At 33.9% G+C, this 13,022-nt stretch overlaps 1 protein-coding gene across 3 annotated transcripts in view; it reads left to right on the forward strand.

The window, feature by feature from the left end:
* The window catches only part of l(2)09851 (WD repeat-containing protein 1 l(2)09851), a 45,229-nt gene extending 34,948 nt beyond the window's left edge, over nt 1-10,281 (forward strand). For 2 of the 3 annotated variants that reach the window (XM_090380544.1, XM_090380543.1), the window contains exons 5-6: nt 4,564-4,761; nt 9,920-10,281. In XM_090380544.1, the coding sequence (XP_090236670.1) occupies nt 4,564-4,761; nt 9,920-10,231 (510 nt within the window). In that variant the 3' untranslated portion in view covers nt 10,232-10,281. The remainder of the gene's footprint in view (nt 1-4,563; nt 4,762-9,919) is intronic. The other variant, XM_090380545.1, reaches the window with a different exon arrangement.
* Nucleotides 10,282-13,022: the final 2,741 nt, after the last annotated feature.

Genomic DNA, 13,022 nt, shown 5'->3' on the forward strand with positions numbered 1-13,022 from the left:
CTGGATAGATCCCATCCACCCCAGGTGCCTTTCTTGTGTTTATCTTCAACAATTTCTCCTGCACTTTACTCTCAGTTTTTACAAGATTATCTAACTTACTGCCAGAGTTGAATACACCTCTAGCATTCCCCTCGCTGAATAACTCCTCGTGTGTGAATGTTGATGCAAAATATTCATTTAGTTTGTTAGCTACCTGAGCAGGATCATCAACAGTTGAACCATCGATATCAAGTGGACCAACCTGATTCATCCCCTTCCTTCTAGAGTTGACATAAGCAAAGAACTCTTTGCTGTTTTTCTTTGCATCCTTTGCCAAAGATTTCTCGTAATCTGCCTTCGCCTGCCTAACCTCCTTTGTAACTTTGTTACAGATCAACTTATATCTATCATAGGCTTCTGTGTCACGTGTTAATTTATATGTATCCCATGCATTTTTCTGCTCGGCGAGATGTCTCATTAGTTCATCTGACATCCATTTAGGCCTAAACCTTGAACAATATTTCTTAGTTGGTATGTAAAGCCTAGTAGCTTCCAAGATAAGTTCTTTGAATGCTTCCCATTTTGAATTTGCTGTTGGTAACATCATCAGTTGGTCCCACTGTATAGAATTTAAATACTGTCTCAGTCCATCGTAGTCGCCTTTACGAAAGTAATAACCCTTTCCTTTATGATTCTGATTCTATCATATATAAAATATTTCATTTTACTTTGTAGTTTAGCTTGTGGATTGTAGATGTATAAGTATCATCATTAATTCAGTAATAAATTAATTGCCTTCTCCACCAAATTTGGATTAATAGTTAATAATGATCTCATTTGGTTATTGCTGTTTGTTTTTTTTTGTTTTTTTTAGGAGCATTAGCAACTAAGGCCATATTGCTCCGGGGATATGTGGTGGTCATTCCCTGACCTTTCCGCATCCTTCGTATTTGGTGGTCACGGGCTCGAACCCTGGTCTAATCAAGAAGCGTGTGCTACATACTGCTGCTCCTGCCCACCTGGCTATGGAGGCACCCATCTCATTTGGTGTAAGGCTTAAGAAATTTGTGCCAGAGGTGATTACAGGCAACCCACATATAACATGGTACTTCTACAACGTGGTTTTGCTCTAACACAGTTAGAGAATTTCAGTAAACCTTGCATAATGGTATTTTTAAGCCTTTGTGCGGGGAAAACCCTGCTATTATGTTGGATGTAATTTTTCAATGTTTCCACTCTTTTTGAATCCCCACTGTTGACTCGCTAGTCAAAAAAAAAATTATTGAGAAATCCGTGTATTTTATTTTGTTGGGAAATTCCCATGTTACGTTCTGTGCTATTGAACTTGTGCTTGTTAAACTTGTGGAAAAATCTAGATTTCAAAGTTTTATTACTATTGGATAGCATACCAGGCCATCCAAAATATTTAAGTCATCCACACGTTGAAGTTACGTTCCTACCCACAGTTGTACCAGGTTAATACAACTTCTTTCATTTAGATGTGAGATCAAGGCATTATATCCACCTTTGAAACTCATTCCATCATAAAATCATTACAATGGATTTTGGAAAAAAATTTGATTCCGAATCTATTGAAGTAATGGAGGCATGGAAGCATTTCTCAATTGTGGACTGTATCAGAATCATAACTTTATCGCTGAAAGAAGTAAAAGCATTAACGTTAAATGCATGTGGAAAAATGTATGACTACAGTCAGTTCAGTCAGGAAATATGATCGAATGGGCAGAAAACGGAATTGGTGTGATAGTAGGACTTGATATGTCGGTAAGAGGGGAAGGTTTTGATGACTACTGAAGCCCTTGTGAGTAGTGCAGTTGATAGTATCGCCCTTCTCCTCACCCTGGCTGGAAAATACCCAAGTTCGAATCTTGTTGATGAAGGGAGTAAAAAAACCATGCTACTCTCGCCCGAGTCCAACTAACTCAGCCACAGCTTGGCTGAGTTAATTGGGCTCAGGCAAGGGTAGCATGGTTTTTTCTCCCGGAAACTTGGGTTTTTTTGTCCATCAAAACAGAAAATCAACCTTAGGGCACACGCAGTTTATAGACAATATATGCGGAGCAATATGGCCTTAGTTGCCGATGCTCCTAAAAAAATTTAAAAAAAGATATGATTACTGAAAGAGGCGCCTCCATAGCCAGGTGGGCAGGAGTGGCAGTGCGTAGCACAAGCTTCTTGATTAGACCGGGGTTCGAGTCCATGACCACTGCATATTCTGGAGCAATATGGCCTTAGTTGCTAATGCTCCTTAAAAAAAAAAAAAAAAACCAAATAACAAAAATAAGGTTACTGAAAGACATTCAAGAATTACTGCTAGAAAAAGAGGCTGGCAAAGTGGATTTGGTGGAAATGGCATCAGAAGTTAAAACCATCAATTCATAGGATGATAAAGTAGATAAATTCTAAACTTCCAAATTTTACACTAAAAAGCATACGGGAAGGCATAAAGTTAGCCGAGAAATTGGAATCTTATTTTTTGAATGCAAATTCTTGAATGAAAGGAGCCCAAAGTTCAAAAGGGAGCTTCAAAAATGCTTAGTTCCATATGATGAAATTCATAAAGATTTATCAAGCAAAAAGCAAACAAACCCAGATTACTGATTTTTTAAAGAGAGCAGAAGATATGCAAAATCTAGAGTGGTGTGTTTTTGTTAGTTTTGTTAACGAAATAGTGTATTTTTATTAGCTTTTGGGACGTAACCCTCCCCCCTTTTGTACTTTTTCTTAGTCTCATATAATACGGTTTTGCACAACATGACATTCTACAGGAACTTAATAACCATGTTATATGAGGGTTACCTGTACATGCTGCTGCTTTTTATTCTACTGTATAAAGAAGTGATCTAGCATATGCATTTCACAGTTATGTATTGCTTTCTTTATTATTGGATTCTTTATAAAGTATTTTATTGCATATCTGGTATATACATACAGAGGTCCATAGGTTGATAATGTTTTATTTTGAATTTTTAATACAGTCTGTGAAAACTAACTATGAAATAACTAAGTTGTCATTGCAAATTTATACATTTAATGAAATGCAACTTTTGAGAAATACTTAAATATTATGTCTTTTGATGTTTTTATAAAAAGATTTTCTAAATTAGTTATTTACTAAAACTTCACATTCATCCTTTGGCCAAATACTTATAAAAATTTCAAGCCAGCTTAAAATAGTAATTAATGCTGTTTTTCAATTCCTACTATTAGTTCACACTCTCCCTATATATATTTATATATCTTGTTCAAATTTTCAATCGTTAATAAAATACTTTTTATTCATCCACTCAAGTTCAAATACATTTTTTTAAACTTGTAGTGGATGACACTTGATGTTAATACAGTTTTTTCAAATATTAATTCATTAATTAAATTTAATTAATTAATTTTAGTTTTATATGGGAGAAAAAAATTTCTCTTATATAAGATATTTAGCAAGATATAAATTTAGGAATAAAATTGAAATCAACAGGCAGTAGCTCAATCGGTAAAATGCAAGGATTTCAGTATTTTTCACGTGAAGATGAAGAATGCGAGTTCAATTCTTGCGAAAATCAATAATTTTTTGATAAATTTTTGAAGTTGAAAGTCGAAAGTTCGTTGTTGACCTAAGTAGGAATTGACTTTAAAAATTTTTTTTTTATATTATTTGTTATTGTAGTATACTTATGGATTAAAAACTCAGGCGATCATAAATTAATTTTTTTTTTTTAACTCAGGACTCTCCTATTATGTCTATGTTTGTGCAACCTATAGATACATGTACACTTGTTCGTTTGTGTATGGCAGTCTGGTGAGTTTCCACTTGTGAGGTTTTTTCTGCTTGTGAGTAGTTGATGGGAAACCTGAATGGATAGCTATTGATAAAGAAAAATATAATTTTCAAATGCTTCAGTGTTTGCATGCCAGTTTATATTTTATTTAATTATTATTTTGACTATATATACACTTACTCAATAAGAACACTTAATTTCACTGATTTTGATAAAAGCTTATTGTAAATTATTTCTGTCAAAGCAGCCGACCGGGCTAGCCGAGTGGGTAAAGTACCTGCCCGGCAACCCAAAGGTCGCGGGTTCGATTCCCGCCTCGGGCTTGGATCAAAGTACTGCAAAAACCTTGGGAGGTGCAATATGGCCACAGAAGCCGATGCGCCAACAACTACCAAATCAAAAAAAAAAAAAAAAAAAAATCTGTCAAAGCTTTTATAACCAGTGCAGTTAGATGTTCTCACTTATTATTCTGCCCACCAACCCATGGTCTTTCATCGATTACATTTTAATGTCTGTGTATGCTTTTACCAGTTTTATTCAGTATATTTTAACTGTTTTTATTGTATTGGTCTTTTACACAGTTAATATTTTTATTTCTGTCTCATTATTCTTAATAGTGTAAAGTTGGTTGGCTGATCCAGGTTGATAAAGTTTTGAATAAAAGCCTGACTTGTTTGTGTGACTGTCTCTTAAGAGAAAGGTTGTCATTTTGTTTATGGTCATGAACTCAATGGAATTTTAATATTTGAAAACAAGCATGCTATTTATATAGCATTTCCTCTGTTTGCAGGTTTTGGCTTCTTGTTCGGGGGACAGAAGTATTCGTATCTGGGATGTAAGAGCTACTCCACACAAGGCCTGTATGTTAACATCAGAGAATGCTCATGACAGTGATGTTAATGTTATCAATTGGAACCACAGTGAACCTTTCATTTTATCTGGTGGTGATGATGGAGTCGTAAAAGTATGGGATCTTCGACAGTTTCCGGTGAGATTATGAAGTAGTTTCACATATAAAAATAGCATTAAAATTTTTATATCTGCACTTCTGGTTGTAAATTGTTCTCTAATGTAGGAATATTGACAAAATAGAATATTGTAAATATTCTACATTGGACACCAGTAATTCATGTAAGCATTGAAACCACTAAAAGAAGAATTATAGACACTACAAAATTTAAAATTGACCAAATTTATTACTGCAAAGACCATGGAACATTTTGTTGATGATTTACTTTAGTATTTGCAGCGCCTCCGTAGCCAAGTGGGAAGGAGCAGCAGTGTGTAGCACACGCTTCTTGATTAGACCGGGGTTCGAGCCCGTGACCACCAAATACGGAGAATGCGGAAAGGTCGGGGAATGACCACCGCATATCCCCGGAGCAATATGGCCTTAGTTGCTAATGCTCCTAAAAACCAAATAACAAACAAACAAGCATGCTTTGAATCTGGAGAGGGTTTTTTTTTTTTTTTTTTCATCATCCAAAACACTGCAGAATGAACCTGGTGCAGATCTGTTTGTTCTAATCTTCATCAGAATTGTCCAAATTGATTCCCTCAATAAGCAGACATAATTTCTATGCAAACATTTTTGCCTGCTTTTGGAGTGCAAAACACTACTGTTCACAGTTGTTGTAGTCTTCCTAATTCACAAAGCCATCCCAAAACTGTTCAAACCAATGAAAAACACATAAGCAAGATAGAGCATCAGCTCATATTTGTTTCACCATTCATTGGTTTCAGTTGTATGCTTCTCCAACTGAAAGCAAAATTGAATGTTTACTTTTGTTCCATCACTTAACAAACACTGAACAACCTTCAACAACATGCAGGTCTAACACAACTGCATGAGAATGACTTACTTTTCCCAAATAACTTTGTATGGAGAGAGAAACAGTGACAGGTCGGCTACCTTAGCATGTTGTGTGCCATAGTCCTATAGGACTATGGTCAAACATTCAAGAATTCTTGTTATATATGTTCATTTATATACAAATTGCATTAATCTTACTCAATGCTGTCATCTCTATTACATTTGGAAGAGAAAATTAAACCAGTATATGATAATTGGTCACTCAAGTGGGCTTGTTTAATTTGCATTTATATTTGTATTTGTAGTTTCTTCTTCTGATGGGAGTAACTTTTTTTTTTCTTTTTCTTTTGTGTATGCTGTGGTACTAAATGCTGTCATTCCTTACATTTTTTGTCATGCATTTTTCACATTACTTATTTAATATATTTTTGTAGTTTTTAATATATTTTAGTTTTATTCTGATACTATTTTGAAATACAGTAAAATGCCAGTTATCCAGAATAATTTGAAAGGCTGATCTTTCTTCTTTTTTTTTATTAATGGTAGTACTGTTTTAGTGAACATGTTTTCAAATCGAATTTTTGATTATAAGCAAAAGGTCGTGTTTACTACCTGTTTATAACAGATTGTACAAACAAAAGGCCCAATAAACCGAAAACTGCGAATTGTTTTTATTGTTTTATGGTTGTGACCTCTAGAATTCTATGTGACCTTCAGAAATGTGCTTTAGAAAAATATCACAGAGACTACTGGGTTTTCTCGGATTTCAGATTAGTTAAGCTCCAGATTCGGTAAGAATAATATCAGTCCGAAACTTCAATTTATTATTTTTCTCAATTTTTTACAGTAAAATGTGAATGAAAAGAAAATGCGTAGTTTTAACATTGCAACAAAAAACGGAAATTATTAATAGAATTAAAAAAGGTGAAAAATTAGGAAATCTCTCCAGGGAGTTTAATGTGGAGACTTCAACAATTTACGACATAATCGACATTTTTAATATTCCAATGGTATAACATAATTTGTGTTGATTATGGATAGTAAAGGAGGATCTAGCAGTAAAAGGATGATGTCGAAACCTGAAAATGGCACTTTAGAGAGTGCACTTTATTTATTTTATTTTATTATTTTATTTTATTTTTTTTTTGGTTTTTTTTTCGGAGCAAAGTTTAGGTGAACCAGTGTCTGGCCCAATGTTGCGTGAAAAAGCATTGGATTTTAATCGAAAATTAAGAGGTAATGAAGATTTTAAGGCAAGCACAGGTTGGCTGAAAAATTTTAAACTGAGACACGGTATACGTGAACTAGACATTCAAGGCGAGAAACTTTCTGCAGACGAATCGGCAGCTGTGTCCTTTAAAGGTAAGTTCACTTCAGTTAAGCAAATTACGAGAAAGAAACCATTTATAATGTTGATGAGATGGGCTTATTATTATGAGATGGGAAATTAATGGTAATAAGACGGTAATGCTTTCCCATCTCATATATTATGAGATGGGAAAGCATTACCGAGAAAAACCCTAGCCACTAAAAGAGAAATGCCTGCACTGGGTTTTAAGATGAGAAAAGAGTGAGTTACAGCTGCTGTGTGCAAATGTCATTGGGACGCACAAATTGTCCGTGCTCATTATCAGTAAGTCAAAAAAACAGAGCATTTAAAATCTTTCTAATTTTCCTGTTTTGTATAAAAATCATAAAAATACCTGGATGGATGTTTCTGTTTTCTGAGATTAAATTTATTTAATCTTACCGGAAAAATTATTCAGAAAATTTGGTTATCCAGAAGAGGTCTAAGATCAATTATTCCAGATAACTGACATTCTACTGTATGTGAAAATGTCTTCATATTAATAGTTTTGATTTATTTGATTGTTTGATATTTTTACCTCTTTATTTCTTTCTTGAACCTCCCTTTTTTTCTTGTTATTGTTTAATTTCTGGTCTTAACTTATATTATGTTTAAACAGTTGCATTGCATCATTGGATAATATTTTTGACAAACAGCAAATCCAAGGCCAAAACACAAATTAAGCAAATGCCCAGACAGGCAATGTATTTTCCGAAAACTTAACAGAGTTTTTAATTCAGAGATAAAATATAAACCTAATTGAAACTCTTCACAATTATTTGCCTGAGTAACAGTTAGGCAAACAATAATAAAATAATTATACAAAAAATTGACAATGATTAGATAGTCATTATGGATAAAATTGATTATGAAAACAAATTAGACCAAATTATTCAAGATATGATTACCTATAAAATCGAGTATTCTTTTAGTATAACGTCAGTGAAAAGATAAAGTCGATATGTTTCTTAGAGAATTAAGAAAACAAGGGAAAATAAGTCTACAGTCTTACAGAAATAAGTTTATCAGTCTTACAGAAAGTCTACTCATTCTATTCAGTTTCTTTTATACTTCTCATTATCCTTTAGTGTAAAAAATGTCTGCCCTCTATACATAAGTCCTTAATGCAAGAAAAAAGTTGCTGTACTAATACTCCTGATCTGGGTCAGGAACTTTGTTATTTTCACTTGTGTTTCTGTTGTGGGGGTTATCCCCTTCTGGTCATAAATGAAATAATAAACATCATACACTCACCTTCTCTACTAAATAAAATGAAGTTGAAAAAAGTTTAACTATCATATGTGAAACATGGCAATGCCCTTTTCTTAGAATTGTTAAAATTCACAAACCATTATTCCCAATCGTTTTATATAAATTGTCCACTTTTTTTGGCCTTTCCTCTTATCTAATAAGTATCATTTCCCCTTTAGCCAGATCAACATCTACATTTAGAGTTAATAACACAGAAGTGATCTTTCAAAATTAAAATATGTTAAACTATACCAATGAAGCCATTTTAGTTTTATATGATATGGCTTCTCTTTACACAAATGTAGGTGTTGATTTTACATTAAATAGAACACTGGAACTAACTATTAAGATCAGATACTAGTCTAAAACAACGTACAAAATTAACTTCGGAAGATGTTACAAAACTGACTTCCTTTCTCTTGCGAATTGTTTTGTATATAAATTTCAAACTTATATTTTTGGACTTCCTGTGGGTTTATACATATCAGCCCAAAATTCTGATATTTATCTACTGTTGAAAAGGAAAAATCCATATTATAAATCAATAATGTTTACTGCTTCCTCATGCAAATATGTGCCATTAGATTTTTAATCCACTTGGAGGGAAAATCACCTACTTTTAGAACTTTTCCTTACAATTTGACAGAAGAAAAACCAGATAGTTTTTAACCCTTTAGCTAACTTAAGTAAAATCATATCCTTGCCTTATCACAGTTCTCTTGCTAACAAAATTAAAGACATATTTAGGTATAGAGATGTAAAATTAGTCTTCTCAACATGCCAAATTGTTGGGTCTGTGTTTCATAATGTAAACAAATCCTCCTATAAAATCACTGATCTAAATAATATAGTATATCTAATTAACTGTCAAGAAGGTTGTTCAGCCAAATACACTGGATCAGCTTCTATTAGGTATGGATGCTCCAATATGTCGAACACACACACACACACACACATACTTTTGTGAATACAGTATATGTATCAGAAAGGGAGTTACAGAATTTACAACACATGCACTTTTTTTTATTATTATTATTATTAAAGAAAACTATCTTAAGAGTTGCCATTTGTCACCTCAAAGAAAAAAAAGGTGCCACATGCAAAGATTATTAATGACCAGTGCTGTGTAATCAAATAAGACAGAATCAAAATAAATGCATAAATAACTTAAAGTACTTTTAGAACATAAAAATGAAATGAAATAACCTTAAAAATAGTTCATTAAATTTTATAATGATATGTAATTTTTGTGCTGTGTCATATGAATACTGTTCTCTGTATTTCAGCTGAAAGATGCATTTGTATTCAAGGTTTTCCAAATTCCATTTACTAAAAGTTGGTAGATGTTTGGGCCTGTGTTTTTATTTTATCAGTAACTTTTTTTTTGTTTCTGCAGAATTAATAGACGTTGTGCTTCCTTGAAAATAATTGTGTAAAAAACAATTAAATATTTTAAAATTTTGCATTAAAAAAAAACAAAAAAACTTGTGTAATAAGCATCGCAATCCATTAGTAAAAGAACAAGCATTGGGTGTACTTCAAGCAAAAAAAAAAAAAAAACCAGTAGAAAACAAAGTTGCGCACCTGCCAGATTTTGGTTTAAGGATTATTTGACGTTAAGTAGGCTTCCAAACTATATCTCCAAGTAAATAGTTTTTAAATTTGTTACATAAAGTTTTTCATTATCATCTGTAGAGTTTTAAAGTAATGAATGTTATTTATTCTTTTGTTTAGAATGGTAAACCGGTTGCTTCATTTAAGCATCACACAGCTCCTATTACATCAGTTGAGTGGCATCCTACAGATAGCAGTGTTTTTGCTGCCTCTGGTGCAGATGATCAGCTCACTATTTGGGACATTGCAGTGGAAAAGGATACTGAAGCAGGTGTTGAAGAAGAGCTAGCACTTCAAGCATTGCCTCCCCAATTATTATTCATACACCAAGGCCAGAAAGATATTAAGGAGATTCATTGGCATCCACAGATGCCTGGAGTTCTCATCAGCACGGCTCAAAATTTTAATATCTTCCGGACTATTAGTGTGTAGTGATTTTTACTTATGCATTGTAAATAAAAAAATTTTAATATTTTTGCTCACATACTTCAAAGTGGGAATATGATACAAGTACACATAAATAGAGTGAATGTAAAGAAGCTCAGGGTTCTGTTAAGTCTGGTATTATGTCTAGGCCACTGGTCTGGTTGCAGTCCTATTCCGGTTAAATATCCGTAAGGGTTTGCCCATAGTTGAATGCAAAATATGCAGTGGAGTAATTTGAATTTTTATTACCAACTGCATTTATTATTACATATTTTTTATTTACTCCTTTACCTCAGTGGCAGGCTATTGTTATGTGATATACCATCTGTTTAGAAAATAGTTCCAGGTTTAAATCCCATTAAGAACAGAAAAAGCTCATTTAGGTATTAGCATTAGCAGAGGCATATGATGCAAGAAAGCAAGCTTATAACAGCATCAGCCCAAAAAAAAAAAAACTTCCCATTTCACCCATCCATTCGCTCCAAAAGTTTGTCCACTTCTTCCGTGAATTTATTTAAGCTATCAGCTTCCACAACGACAGATGGAAGTTTCTTCCAGAAATCAACTACCCACTGGCTAAAGGCAAATTTCTACATATCTGTTCTACAACTGTCTTTCTTCAATTTGAATTTATTACCTCTCAGGTGAGTAATCTGGGCAAGAGGAAGAATCCCATCAGCATTGAGCTTGCTCAAACGATTCAAAGCCTCATACACCTCAATCAGATTACCACCCTGGTGCCTAATCTCCAGACGCTTCAATTTGTAGAACTTAAGCCTTTCTTCGTAAGAGCACCCCTTTGTTCCCCTCACCAGTCTTGTTGCACTTCTCTGTACCCTTTCCAGCAGCTCTATATCCTTCCTGAAATGAGGCGTCAATACCTGTATACAGTACTCAAGGTTTAGCCTGACCATTGCCTTATACAAAGGGATAATCACCTCCCTATCCCTGCTAGCAAAATTCTTGTATATCATTGACAAGACCCCATGACTTGCTCTGGCAGCCTGTCTGCATTGCTCAGAAAACCATATCTGACTGGACTTTTGGTTACTGCTAACCATATGCAGTACAGGCTGGCCTCGATTAACGCGATTAATTTGTCCTGCGAGCGCATCGCACAAAACGGAAACACATTAATCGAATATAACAATCAATGAGAAAAATTATACTTGGTCCTTGACCTGGAATATCCATAAAGAATTTAAACAATACCTTTTAAATAACTTTTGAACTGTGTACAATGTAAAAGATAATGAAAATAATTATGAAATTAAATGTTTATTGCATAAAACGGCTGTTCCCAAACTGCGCCATGGAATATTAAATTTTTGAGGGAAATAGCGATACTCGACATCTTTCGGACACCGCGCGAACTATTAGCTCGAGGTAGTTCACAGTTTTAACATTTCTTATTAAGTTGTTTGGACCTAACTACTTAATAAACGGAACTGTTAGGTATTTCTTTTGGTCTGGGTGTGCCTTGAAAAAATTACTGAGACACTAAGGGCACCGTGAACCCAGAAAGTTTGGGAACCTCTGACATAAAATACACACTGAAGAAATGACTGTTGCGGAAATGTTTGTACAGTGTTAACTTTCTCTTTTCATCAATCAATTTCCGATAGCCGACAACAATCTTCTCTGGGCCCTGGCAAAATAAATATCACAGTGAACCTCAAACCTTTCGTTTGAGGTTCTATGCGATGCGAAAGATTTCATCTAATTCTTATGTCCTTCGCGGTAACATTTTCATCTGGCTCATTTAAAAATTTGAATTATAGGAAAATAATTATTTGAATGAATAAAGTCAAGTGTGCATTGACTTTATTAGCAGGAGACAAACAAGTAACACTTCTTCCGATGGTTTATGGAACACACCGAGGCGGGCAGCAGGCAAACGTTTGTTTATTCACCATACGACTCGCGGTAAGCTTAATGCGCAATTCAAATCTTTTTCAACTATCGCATAAAAAAAAAAAAAAAAAAAAAAGATCGCGCTAACTGGAAATTTGCATCGTGAAAAGTGGTATAATTTTTCAAATAGCATTAACTGAAAATCGCGTTAATCGAACTCGCATTATGCAAGGCCTGGCTGTACTGCATTTGTCAATGTTAAACTTCAGCTGCCACTTCTCAGCCCATCTGCCCAACTTACTAGATCCTGTTGCAGTAACATACTGCCATTGTTGTCATTTACAACCCTGCCAACCTTTGTATCATCTGCAAACTTCAACATTAAGCCTGAAGGTCTTTTGGATGAGAGACTGAATTAGTCTCACGTTGATGAAGTTTATTTCCAGTTTTTTTATTTTACAAGCAGACAAGCCAGATTTAAAGGCCTCAGTTAGGTTGCTACCAGCACAAATAAATGAAAATGATATTCCTGTAAAAAAAAAAAAAAAAAAAAAAAATTCAACACAGATGCTGTGCCATATACCCCACTTTCAAGTTATACATTGTGCAGAACAATAAATCCTCTTTTTATATTAATTTAGTAACCTATATAATTCAAGGACTTGAAGGAGGACTAGTGCAACTTTTAAATGTAAGTTCTTTAACATTGCTGGGATTCAGGTATGAGTGTGCAGTTGCATACATTATCATCATAATTCCTGATTTGTTAAAAACTGTATTTAAAGGAAAATTCATCAAAATTTACTTACATGTATTTAATACTGTTTTTTTTTCCCCCCTTTTTTTTTAAATATGAAAATTTGACAAAGCTGACTGGGTGACTTTGGCTGACCGACCTCAAATTTGAACGTGACAGAAGCATGTGACAAATGCAAAACACCAG

The sequence above is a fragment of the Mastigoproctus giganteus genome, chromosome 8 (assembly GCF_048544385.1).
Source record: "Mastigoproctus giganteus isolate SK-2022 chromosome 8, ASM4854438v1, whole genome shotgun sequence".
NCBI classification, from domain to species: domain Eukaryota; kingdom Metazoa; phylum Arthropoda; class Arachnida; order Uropygi; family Thelyphonidae; genus Mastigoproctus; species Mastigoproctus giganteus.